This window comes from Schistocerca nitens, chromosome 1, assembly GCF_023898315.1.
Source record: "Schistocerca nitens isolate TAMUIC-IGC-003100 chromosome 1, iqSchNite1.1, whole genome shotgun sequence".
NCBI classification, from domain to species: domain Eukaryota; kingdom Metazoa; phylum Arthropoda; class Insecta; order Orthoptera; family Acrididae; genus Schistocerca; species Schistocerca nitens.
In genome coordinates, this window is record NC_064614.1 from 1011953721 (window position 1) to 1011967081 (window position 13361).

The 13361-nt window shown below is 39.7% G+C and overlaps 1 protein-coding gene across 2 annotated transcripts in view; it reads right to left on the bottom strand.

Annotated features, from left to right (window-relative positions):
- Nucleotides 1-13361, bottom strand: part of LOC126195743 (FACT complex subunit spt16) — a 136945-nt gene that overhangs the window by 10680 nt on the left and 112904 nt on the right. For both annotated transcript variants that reach the window (XM_049934373.1, XM_049934380.1), the window contains exons 18-19: nt 3831-3906; nt 3530-3719 (exon numbers count right to left, since the gene is read on the bottom strand). In XM_049934373.1, the coding sequence (XP_049790330.1) occupies nt 3530-3719; nt 3831-3906 (266 nt within the window). The remainder of the gene's footprint in view (nt 1-3529; nt 3720-3830; nt 3907-13361) is intronic.

The following is a 13361-nucleotide window of genomic DNA, read 5'->3' on the forward strand; positions in this document are numbered from 1 at the left end:
AAATGTGGCATCATCAGATAAAAAGAAGATAGATCCGTTACTATAAGAAAATTACTTTTAGTGATGAATATAGCCCTCAAAGAGAAAGAGAAAGAGAGAGAGAGAGACATGAATTGGGCAAAAACAACACTGAATTGTAGAGAAAACAACAACAAACTGAGGAAAAACAACAACACTGAATCGAGGGGGGGAGGGAGGGAGAATGACTTTTCCTGTCTGCTGCCATATCCTCTTGATAACACCTATCATTATACTAAGTAGCAAAAAAACTAATGTTTTGTGTATCACAATTGTGAATGTTTCCCAACAACCTCACATTTTAAAAAACTCATGATGGAGGCCTCCTATATTACATCAACACACACACACACACACACACACACACACACACACACACAGCAGTCAGCTGCCAGAGACTATGGTCGTGTGTGTATTTTTACAAAGGCGTTGTTGGCTGTAAGCTAACTTTCCAACGGCCTTTTTGTTGTGTCTTTCTGCGAATCAGCATCTCCACTATATCGTGAGTAGCAACTATCCTTTTCATTATATTGTAACATTGCTTCCTGAATTTGCCATTGTTTACAAATAACAAAACAAATACTTAATAACAGCTGCCTGGTACAAATATTAATAAGTTGAACTATCAGATGCTACTAGTAATTAAAAATTGTGAAATTAAAATCAAACCGGAAATCTTTACAAATCATAGACTACCAGTAGCCTGTCCCCAATTCATTAGAGAATGTAGCTCCCCTGTATAAAACACCTTCAAATGTCTGATTACATCACAAATGAGTTCTTGTGTTAAATATTTGACTTTCAAGCATGCAAAACCTTTACTGTTGAAGACAAATGATATTACTAACCATTTAAACTTTTCTGAAAACAAAAACTTCTCCTAAACTTTGTGTTGCACATCTTGGGGAATTGCAGCCCATTCTTCACGGGTTACTGCACTGAGGAGAGATATCAATGTCGGTCCGTGAGGCCTGGCACAAAGTTGGCATTCCAAACATCCCTTCTATAGGATTTAGGTCAGGACTCTGTGCAAGCCAATCGAAATCGCCATCGCCATCCCCGAATTGCTGTTGATGACAACAGTGGGAAGCAAGAAGGTGCTTAAAATGTTAATGTAGGCCTGTGCTGAAATAGTGCCACGCAAAACAACAAGGGGTGCAGGCCACTCCATGAAAAACATGACCACACCATAACACCACCACCTCTGAATTTTATTGTTGGCCCTACACATGCTGGCAGATGACGTTCACCAGGCATTCGCCATACCCACACCCTGCCATCGAACTACCACATTGTGTACCATCATTTTTCACTCCACAAAAGGTTTTCCACTGTTCAGTCATCCAATGTTTACGCTTCTTACACCAAGCGAGGCGTCGTTTATCAATTACCAGCATGATGTGTGGCTTATGAGCAGCTGCTTGACCATGAAATTCAAGTTTTCTCACCTTCCGCCGAACTGTCATAGTACTTGCAGTGGATCCTGATGCAGTATGGAATTCTTGTGTGGTGGTCTGGATAGATGTATGCCTATTACACATTACGACCCTCTTCAACTGTCAGCGGTGTCTGTCAATTAACAGACGAGGTTGGCCTGTACGCTTTTGTGTTGTACATGTCCCTTCACATTTCTACTTCGCTATCACACGGGAAACAGTGGATCTAGGGATGTTTAGGAGTGTGGAAATCTCACATACAGATGTATGACACAAGTGACACCCAATCATCTGACCCCGTTCCAAGTCTATGAGATCCGTGGAGCGCCCCATTCTGCAATCTCACGATGTCGAATGACTACTGAGCTCGCTAATATGGAGTAAGTGGCAGTAGGTGGCAGCACAATGCACCTAATAAGAAAAGCGTATGTTTCTGGGGGTGTCCAGATACTTTTGATCACATAGTGTATATTTTGCAGGTATCTTCAATGGTATATGTGGACACTGTCTGCTAAATGGTTGAGTAAGAGATAATAGTAAAAAGCTATACATTACAAGTTGTTCTTGAAGCTGAAGTTTTACCACATGAATAACCAACATCTAGTAAGGAATAAACCTTCTTCCTTTCATTATCTTGTGATGATGTTCACAAGCAAGAGCTCTGAAAAGGTTGAAATTGTATGCAATGTTTGTTGAAAGTTGCTAAGGGCCCTCATTTTGAAATACTGGCCAAATATATTCTGAGTAAATTGTGTGCCTGAATATGTATAAACAGTTTAAAACTTAATATCCGAATTATTGTGTCAAACCATTAATGTAATATTGTACCTCTTAATGAGTATATTATGTCAATATTTATAAATTTTAAACTTGGTCAATATACCCATGCCGGTGAAACATGTCACTTGACAGCTTGCATGTGGTTTGTTACACTGCGACTGCAAGGTTGCAAAGCTGCCACCGCACATGCCCACAACTCCAAAGTACGTTTTGTAAATATAAGCTACAATCAACGTTTATATGTAAGTGCAACAAAGTACGTTTTTCTAACAGTGGAGAGAACGATGACGGAGACTAAGCGTTTGATAGTATATTAAACCAGGAAATAAAAACACCCTAAGTTAATAACAATATCTATAAAAGTCGTTCCAAACTGTTACAGTAATAGCTGCATGTAAAACGTCGTATAATAATGTAAATCTAAGCATACCAAGTAACACGCTATCCACACTCTTAACAAGAAATAAAACAAAACATGCATAGACTACCCGATTGCATAGAGAAAAATAATTAATTCTGTATACATTTACACTCACTAACTTACAATGTCAATGGCGCAATTCCATCCAGTTCTCCTTCACTGTCATCGGAATCAGTGCCAAAACTGTTGTCTTTGTCATAATCATCATCATCATCATCATCATCATCATCATCAAGAGAAATCATTAACTGTTCATTTTCATTTATAATGCCATCTATGGTCTGTGCTTCTCTTATCAGTTTAGTAACATGGTCTACTTTTTTCCTCCATGAGATAGTGTCTACAGTAGCAAGACCTTCACGTAACAGTCTTTCCACTTCTGTTATGGTAAAAGTCTTGTTGTTACTTCTAATGTACACCTTGACTTCACTCCAAACCAATTCAGTTGGATTAAAATGACAGTGATAAGGCGGTAGTCTAATTACCAAGTGAACCTGTCCGCTTGCAATTTCATCTACAACGTATTTAGGCGTCACAGACTTATTTTGTTTCGCGAGTGAGTATAACAGCAGCTTTGTCATGCTCATGTCTGCAGCAATGTCTCTCGCCTGCAACCACTGCACCATAGTTTCTTTACGGTCACTAGTGGTGGGAGGTTTATCTAAAAATCACAGAATGGTACGGTGCATTGTCCATCATAAAAACTGTCAGAAGACTAAACTGGAGCAACAAATTTTTAAACCACTGTAGAAACTGTGGGTGGTCCATATCCTCATGATAGTCACAAGAACAAGGAGCCTCACTCTTCATGAAAGACATACAACAAATTTTCTGTATAATGCCGCATGATAAATAAGAAATAAAGATATATTACCTGTCTTTTTCAGGTGATGTTTTAGCATGTTTGCTGTTGCGGTCATTGTAAGAACCGCCAGATCTCTTCTTTCCTTTTTTGTCCGTATATTCATCCTGAAAATCTCTGTGCTCTTTGTCTGCTTCCTCTGCTTCACGTTCAAGGTCAGACCAGTCTTTTCCTGACTCCTCCGAACTACCCAATTCCTCTTCTGAAAGGGGAAAATTGTTTTTGATAATTACTGGTGTCACAAAATCTGTTTCATTTTTAAATCTCTTATCTTAAGTACCACAACCATATGCGATTATAAATAATATGTTACCTTCGGACCCACTGTCTTCTGAATATTCAGAATACTCTGAGTCATCCTCTGATTCTTCCGAGTCAATGTCAGTTGGCTAAAATCATAAAAACGGAAAAGGTAAGAAAACAATTTCAAATGAGAAAGAACATTAAAATGTGTGTGTGTGTGTTTTATAATTACTGTGACACAACTACTATAAGTGGGTCGTTTGCAACAGAATGGGTCCAAAATAACAGTTAACTAAAGTGAATGGAAGGACTGAGCGCTGACTTAAGGAATAGTCATTCACTTTGGTCACTGCTGGTGTTGTTTCCAGAACAGTAGTTGCCCTTTCCCTTCACATGTTCTCATTCCCCATTCCCGCCTCGGCCTCAATCTTTTTCGAGTAGTCACTGGTTCATCATTCCAGTTCAACTTTTTCATAATTAATAACTCAATAACAATTAAGTTGAATGTAATAGATACGTTTTTCAGGCAACAAAAAGAGAAATCTCCTAACCTCTACGTCATTTTGGTTAACTGTAGAACAGATTATCACAACGCAAGATTTTTTAAAAAATTATTATTCGTACTTTTTTTTTATCTGCTTGATGTAATGACTGGCTTTTAAAACAACTTTTAATCATTTTTTAGTTGTAGTGCAATAAAGTTTTATGTGAACTTACAATTTATAAATTTCTTGTGCTACCCCCAGTTTGCTTTCTTTGCACAAAAAAAGAGTTGAGTGTGATTTCAGCTCAGTAGAGAGAGATGTTCCTCTCCACTTCAAAAATCTTAGAATGACATAAAATAGAGTTTACTTTTTATCTAAAAAAAATGCTATTCAGAAGTAGTTTTTTAACCAAAAACTTTATTACTTTCAAATTAATTATTCATACCATATTGCTTCATTATCAATACAACCTATAATCCTAGTATCCACTTAGCATGTGAGATAATTATCATGGCAAAATCACATTTTCTTTTAAGCATAGTCATTCTTTGATGAAGTCTCCTTTTTTTTTTTACCTGGAACCTTATGGAGATACTCAGACACAACATGAAGACTATATAGCTAGCTTTTTCGGATCATCTCCCACCCCCCCACCCCCCCCCACCCCCACCGTCAAAAGTGTTCCATGGACATGACACCTGGATAATTTACGAATTTTAATTAAATGACTAGGTGTAGTGTTCATATCTTCCTTTTCATGCCACTGCGAAGAATCTGTTTTAAGGAACTTGTCAGTCAAAGCATATCTGTTTGGAGACAGTCATCATATCAGAAAGGAACTGTTCAATCCCATATCATAATATCTGGGTTTTGATTGATCCCTACTTGAATTCTTATAGAGTTTTGTCTGCTGGATCTGCTTCACAGTTCATTGTAGTGAATGGTTTCAGCAACAGGAACCATACATGCTTCTTCAGTTTTTGTAATGCTGCATGCGGAATATACGTTTTGAAAAAAAATACGGTGCTTTGGATTCAGAAGTGGCACAGGATCATGCTTAAACATAAGTAGTGATAAGGAAAATATAAAGACAGTAGAAACCTGCTAATGAGATGTCTTTGGTACCTTGATGGTGTCAGACTATCAAAAGTGCCAGATTTATGAGTGTCATTTAAAAATAGCAGTGTACAGGGTGTGAGACACAAGGTAAACAATGGGCAAATTGCCTTTATTTATTGCACGTTCTCTCTTTCCATTAAAGTGAAAAACTGTATAGCATAAAACATTTTAGACAAAAAATGAAAAATCTTTTGCATGCATCATGTAATATTATTTTAAGATTTTATGTCAAGATCAGTACAGTACAGTATTACATTGTAGTACTGTACTATGTATGTTTTAAACTACAGTATTTCTATATTTTATTCATTCAAAATAAGACCTAAGGCCCTTTTTTGGTCCAAAATCATTAGTGTGAATGGTGAGCAGTTTAACTGAGAGGAAAACCTTTTTTCAATTTTTTTTTTCGAATTTTCCATTTTAATTGTCTTTGGTAGATATACGGTATCACTTCTTTGGTAAGACAGAGGTTGAGCCTGGGCTGGTATAGTACTGGATGTTTTGCATAACGCCCACGCTCAGTCCATGTTAACATCGCCCCATGGTAGTACCGTTGACTAGGAGCGCTATGTGTGAGTACCACTCATGGACGGACAGTCACTGAATCACAATCGGCCCACCAATAGGAGGATTGGGCGGGGATATGTGGAGCATGCTGGATGGGTTGGCAAGAGTGTGTCAGTATTCGGAAGGCCCTCTTGACTGCCAGCTTGGTCCACAACCAGATATGTCAACTAGTTCCTCCCTTTCGGGGCACAATGTCTCTCAATTTAACTGCAGCAGCTTCCTGTTGCCGTAGTGAGTTTGAGTTTAGCGTATACCTCAGGCATAGGCTTTGGGAGCAATAAAACTTTCACTGCTAACTGGAATCAGTCTTTTCTATTACAGGTTTTCTCCGAACGTTACCAAACACCCTGCTTCCCACTTATTTCTTATCCTGACCAGGTTCAGCATGTACAAAGTGGTGTCAGCTGAAGTGGGATAAGATCACTATTAGCACTGGTTGACATTTCCTTCACGAGTTGTTGCTGCTTTAATTTGATGGATATGAGTTGGCACAGCCTGTTTGTCTGGTAGTTACCAAGTATCCTGGGCAATGGCAGGAAACTTCCATAACCTGTTTGCACTTGGACACACACACTGTGCATGCACTGCATGTCAACACAAGCAGAGCACGCTATCAACAGGGTGTATACTTCGACAAGGTAAAAAAATTCCCCAATTTTTCCCAGTTAAAAAATACGCTTTTACTGGGTGAAAATACACTTTTTACTGGGTGAAAATACACTTTTTCCTGGGTGAAAATACACCTTTTCCATGTTAAGTGACTGTATACTTTCTCATGGAACTGTAAAACTTATCAATACTTTGAACGGTTAACGTTTTATATGTCATCGGCTTTGAACTTCCCGCTACAACTTTAGAACATGAAATCCAGCAAAAAAGAGATATTGGATGGTGTGTAGCAACTTGTACGCTACATGTTTTTGTAATTACGAAAGTGTAAATTCGAATTCCATCCCAAGACAGCACATTAGTTTCCAAAGCATTGAAATTGAAATTGTGATGCCCTTTTGTAAGCCAATCGTAGTTCATGCTGCGTGATCCCGCCAGCTGATATTCAGAGCATAGCACACATGATGTAGTCACCCAATAGCAACAACACTGTCAAGTGACGCGAACACACACGTAGGAAAAGTTGATGGTTTAGATTAATATGCTACAAGAGAAGCTAAGCTTTCACATGTAATACTGTTTTTTTTTTTTTTTTTTTTTTTTTTTTTTGTGTTACACTTTAAGAAACAGCAAAAAATGTACCAGTAAAATTTAAAATAATGACATAAATGTCTGGCCTTCTGGGCTCGAAATTCTTCTAACTGACCAGTCCTCAAAATGTGAAGTCATAAATAAGAGTCAAACGCTCTGTGATTTAAGAAATTCATCGCACTCTCTCACACGTAACGTAATTCATCTTGCATAAAAGGAAATTTACTTTGAAAGTAATGCTTTTCAAACCACCATTCGCAGAATTTTCCTGAGACCTGTTAGAAATAGGTTCATTTCAACAGTTACCAGAGTGTGCCAGAAAACGAACATTACTGTGCTTGCACAGCTACAATGGAGTAGGAAACACGTATGTTCATATGTTTATAGCATTAAGATATCTTACATTGAGTTACAAAAGAAACAGGGCATCAGAGGATGCTACAAGAGCATCAAAAGTTCGTAAACCATACTAAAATGTATAATTTGGCTTGAAGTGCACATTCATATGTCCAGATTCACAAAGAAGTAGTACCCAACCTCATATTACACTTTCCAGGGTGGTTTTTGGGATGTACATTTTCTCAGAGTACCTGTACTTTACTATCTCATGTTTGATTCTTTATTACGGCAAAATGCCATATGTGCCAGAAGATGAAAATGTGCACTTGAAATTCAGCGAACCAGCCTATACTGTGGAATGAAAAGCTTAGTTTCAAATAAATTGACTGCTTCAGCAGAAAACATTAATAAAAGCCAAATTTCTCTAGCAAACCGTCAAAAGTAGCTTCATTGTTCTGCAAGGCAATTATTGCTTGACTGCCAAAAACGTGGAAAAAAAAAAAAATAAAAATCAGAAAACTGAAACGAGTAATATATTTCAGGCTTCCATAATTATGTGAATATATTTTAATTCACTTGACAGCTCTCGGCCACAGAAATCCGTTTTGATTTCATGTGATGTGGAGCTGTACCCTAAGCGGAAACAGCAAAATCACTAAACGTAAACACAGGTCATGTTGAGACTACCCACTTCCCCAGTACAACTCTGACTGCTCTGCGCATGCGCGAATCTGGCAGCTTGGGTGCGCCAGAAAAAAAAAAAAAAAAAAAAAAAAAAAAAAAAAAAAAAAAAAAAAAAAAAAAAAATCCAGTTAGCATCAGGCTTCAAGTAGCGGGAAAGGTACTGCTCTTATGCGACAGAACTGCACATGTGCACGATCCCTCTGGCAACTGCTCAAACGAACCTAATGTAAACAGTTATGACGTTATGCTCATCGGAAGCAGTTTGTTGTTACGAAGTATTGCATAGTCTTCTTCCTAAGCCCTTCAAGACATTTTGCTGTTTGCAGACGTTTGAGTTTGCAAGGGGTTTTGTTGTAAATGGCACATTTCCTTTGCAACTAAAGTCTTCTTTTGGTATTTTTCTCTTGTTTACGTTTTATTGCTGCAGTATTATTTTGCAGTAGCGGGATATAGCAGTATTCTCTGCGAGAGTATCAATTCTTACCATTCAAAATTACAAAAATTTAACTGGGGGAAAAAAAAAACAACCACCTATGAAAAATTCCCAGAATTCCGAATAATTCCCGCATTTTTCCCAGTTTTCACATGGATGAAATAATTCCCAGGTTTTTCCCGGATTTCCCAGGACTACACCCTCTTTGCTGTGTGGCTGAACTTTTCTGGACTATGCCACATTGCTGCTTGCAGTCTTCATGTCCGTGCGGGTACAGTCTGGTGCATGCTGCAAACCACGCCACACCTTCATAGCTGTGCCTTCTTGCTGTGCTGCCAACGGTCCATGCTGCATCGCTGCGGCATGGAGATGCTACCGCCATCCTTGCCCTCTCTGTGCCTAGCGCCACCATACCACTGGTCCATCAACACCTCCGCCTTTCCCCCTGCATCCATCGATGTGGGGTGTTAATCTATTTTTGGTCGTTGCAATGTACCCTTACTTCTCATCACTGTCTGCACTGCGAGCTTCTGCCACAGGAATTCGTTCCTTAATCTAGTGTAGGTAACTGTTTGCACCCTCTTTTGTAACGCTGCCGGTCTACATAAATCCTAGCCCTAATACTGTAACTATGCCTTATGCGCATTTGCGTACTTTGCCAGAAATGGCTCCTGTAGCCCCTGCTTCTGTAAATGATGAGGAATATCTTCTCACGCTCTTACAAATATTGCTTAATCAAATGACACTTTAGAAATTAAAGAGGAAGCTTGATAAAGCTTCACATGATACATGCCGATAAACCCTGCAGGCATCAATACAGACTGTTGCAAGCTCCTCCAGAGCCCCTGCAGAGGATCCCATCATGTATTTGGCTAATACTGCCAGTACTCCCCCAGCAGTTACTTTTGCACCTTCATTTTCTGGGAAACTAGGTGAAAATGTCACTACATTCCTCCAAAATGTCCATGATGTAAGGGCAAATAAGTTCTTGGCCCAACAGCTTTCTTTTGAACGCATCAAAATTAAAGACTTTCCGTTGATGCATGCACATACATGAAGTACACACATACATGGAGTACATTGACATATTACACGACACAGTCACTTTCGGTGTCCTGGGGTTTGCAGAGTGTTACTCTGACAAACAGGGTGAACTGAAAAGATTTCGAAGCATTTGCAGATCACATCATAACTGTCTCTTGTCACATTTATGTCTTAAGGAAGAAACAAACCCACAATGATGTACTAATTGAGGAAGCCGAACCCAAAGCCAAAGCAATTGATGTGTTCGTATGGAGACTTAATCTGCAAATCGGGACTGAGATAAAAGTAGCCTCCACCATCTCTCTGCATGAGGCAGTTCAATGCCAGAAAGCAAGTTGGTTTGTTTTGACTCCTGCATGCACAGAGTTTCTATCAATGAAACAACTGCCAGTGGTGTGGAAAGCCAAATAACACTGTAGAGGGTTGTCACACTTCTTGTTGCACAAAATGCCACACTATCGGGTATCCCAGTGACAAATTTTCACAACACAAGAGAAAGTTTTCCACAAAGGGCTCCTCTGCAAAAGGACAGAAAAAGTGGGAGGTCACAGTGGAACAACACAAAATGGGGAATCAAGCGAGGGGGCAGGCTCTGCCACCCACCCTCCTCCCCAGACACAACTGTGAACCTAGTCAAGGGAAGTATTAACAAGGTGATCAATTCAGTGTTAGAATGTAGGCTCAGGGGGAAGAATGTCCATACGTTAGTAGATATCGGAGCTCATATAAGTGTTTTATTTGTGTCCCAGCTGACAGCACGCACTCATGCCACAGTATATTATAAGTGGCTGAGGTGAGGAGACAATAATACCGCCTGACACTAGTTTTGTTGATCAGCAAATCACTGGGATACAATACGGGTTTTACATGGAAGTAGTGAGGCGATGCAGACGAGATTTTGAACATTATAGGGAATGATTTCCTGCACCGTCTTCAGGTGGTGATTGATTACAAGATGTGTACTGTTCAATTTCATGAGGCAACCCACGGTTTTGGCAGTAAGAGCGCACCTCAGCCTTGAGGAACTTTTGGTATGAGGCCTTTCCCACAAGCTCCAATAGACTCACTTATGTGGGCGTTAAAAACTACCACCACTATCAGAATCACTGGAGGTACAGGAAAAATTCTCTGGATTGATGTGAAAACTCCAATACTGTCGAGATCGGACTTCCTGATCGATCTGCTCTGGCAGAATGACATTCTCGACTGATTGCAAATCAAATGTTATGAGACGTATAAGTAAACTAGAAGTTTGGAGTAGTAGTTTGTGTTGACAATTTCAGTCAACAAGATATTGAGATCCTACATGGAATGATATTGGCAGGTGGAGAAGAGGTTATAGAAACAGTTCAGTGTGGAGATCAGTTTAAGTAAAGTAGGAGGAAGAATTTGACAGTAAGGAAGGTTCATGCGATTATGACTCTGTTAAGGAATCAGTTGCGAGAGAAGTGCGCACATTTGCCTAAGTCTGATCAAAATCTTCTGTACCCAGTTCTGGAGGAATACGCATGGCTAGTCGAGGAATAGCAGTATTTGCCAGCAACTGCCCTTGTACAGCACAAATCCCCATGGGAGATACTAGACTGATTGCTCTGAAATCATTTCATTTACAATCTGTTATTGAAGAAACTATTCAACAGCAGATGGCTGCAGAGATAGGTCAACCATCTGCAAGCCAATGGTCGTTACATATAGTCATGGTCCTAAAAAAATAATAAACTGAGGAAAATCCTGTTGTCTATAAGACAATATGAGAGCAGTAAACAATCACCACCCCTAACACTTACCCTCACCCCATATTGATGGAACACTGGACTGATTAGGGAACTGTAAGCATTTTATCACCCTTGATATGTGCTCTGGCTACCACCAAGTTTCGACTGCACCACAAGGTCAAAGATCAACCCAAAACTGCTTTTGTTGTTCCTACTGAATTGTGTGTTTCTCTGTATGCCTTTTGGTCTAAGGAATGTGCCTGCCACTTTTCAATGGTCTGCTGACTCACTATTGAGAGATTTGAAACTTACTACGTGTGTCATGTATCTGGATGACATAATAATTTTTTCAGAGACAATTGAGGAACACACAGAGAGATTAAGGAATGTGCTGTTTAGGTTGCAAAGTGCACACATAAGTTTCATGTTAGAGAAGTGTTCATTTGTTGAGTTACAGGTCCAGTACCTGGAACATATTATTAGTGCAGATAGAGTTCAATGAGACCCTATTTTGACAGAAGTTGTAGACAATTTTCCAGTACCTACAAACATTAAAGAGTTGCAATCATTTCTGGGCCTAGCAAATTATTATTGCTGTTTTGTAGAGAATTATACTACGATAGTCAAGTCTTTGACAAAGTTGTTAAAGACGGGTTTGCATTTGAGTGGACATAGGAATGTGAGGTAGCTACGAAAAAAATTAAGGATGATTTAACGAATTCACCTTTGTTAATCTGCACAGATTTTCAAAAACTATTTACTTTTTCCACGGATGCAGCTGATTACACTGTGGGCATGACTCTTTCTTAGGAATACAATGGTGAGGAAACACCTATAGGTTATGCCTCTAAGCAGATGAATTCAGCTGCGATTAATGACAGCATAATTGAGAAAGAGCTTTTAATCCTTATGTTTGGAGGCAATTATTTTAAATGCTAATTATAAGGACGCAAGTGCAGTGTGATCGCTGACCATGATGCCTTTGTATGGATGTCAAGTTTAAAGAACTCCTTTAGTCACTGAACTTGGGCAATGCAGCTGGCAGAGTATGACTGCACAGTCTGTCAAAACCCAGGCCGTCGCCACCAAAATGCAGACGTGTTGAGCAACGAAGTCAGACTTGTTCAGGCAGATGATGTTTCAATAGAGGAGATAAAGGAAGGAAAAGAGAGAGATGTAGAAATGTCACCCCGAGTTTGTCACACTGATGTTGGTATTCCATACTGCAAGACCCCCCCCCCCCCCCCCCCCAATCTCTGCCCAAACTCTTTGCCTTTACAAATATTTGCTTGTGTCTGTATATGTGCGGATGGATGTGTGTGTGTGTGTGTGTGTGTGTGTGTGTGTGTGTGTGTGTGCGCGCGCGCGCGCGCGCACGAGTGTATACCTGTCCTTTTTCCCTCCTAAGGTAAGTCTTTCCGCTCCCGGGAATGGAATGACTCCTTACCCTCTCCCTCAAAACCCACATCCTTTCGTCTTTCCCTCTCCTTCCCTCTTTCCTGACGAAGCAACCGTTGGTTGCGAAAGCTTGAATTTCATGTGTGTGTTTGTGTGTCTATCAACATGCCAACGCTTTCGTTTGGTAAGTTACATCATCTTTGTTTTTAGATGTATTTTTCCCACGTGGAATGTTTCCCTCTATTATATAAATATTGACTAAACACCTTTCTGCAACAGCATAAAAAGAAATTTCACGTCAGCCTTCTGCATGTACCGTGAATCAATATAGGTGTTGATGCCACCTAATAGAAGGGAATACTGCCCCAATGCCAATGTTGCTATGAATATTCTTCAAAGTAGCTGCCTGTGAAGCCACTGTGACGTAAAAACACAAGCAGCCTGTGTGGAAACGCAATCTGACCCTGCTAAGTAGGCACGTACAAACTGCACCACGAGCCGGGTGCTGTATAGCGCATTAGTGACCCAGTACAATAGATTTTAAAAACTTTGCTAATATTAGTCACCATGCACAATTATCAAGCAAGTGATGCAACATTCCTTCTTAACATGCTTAC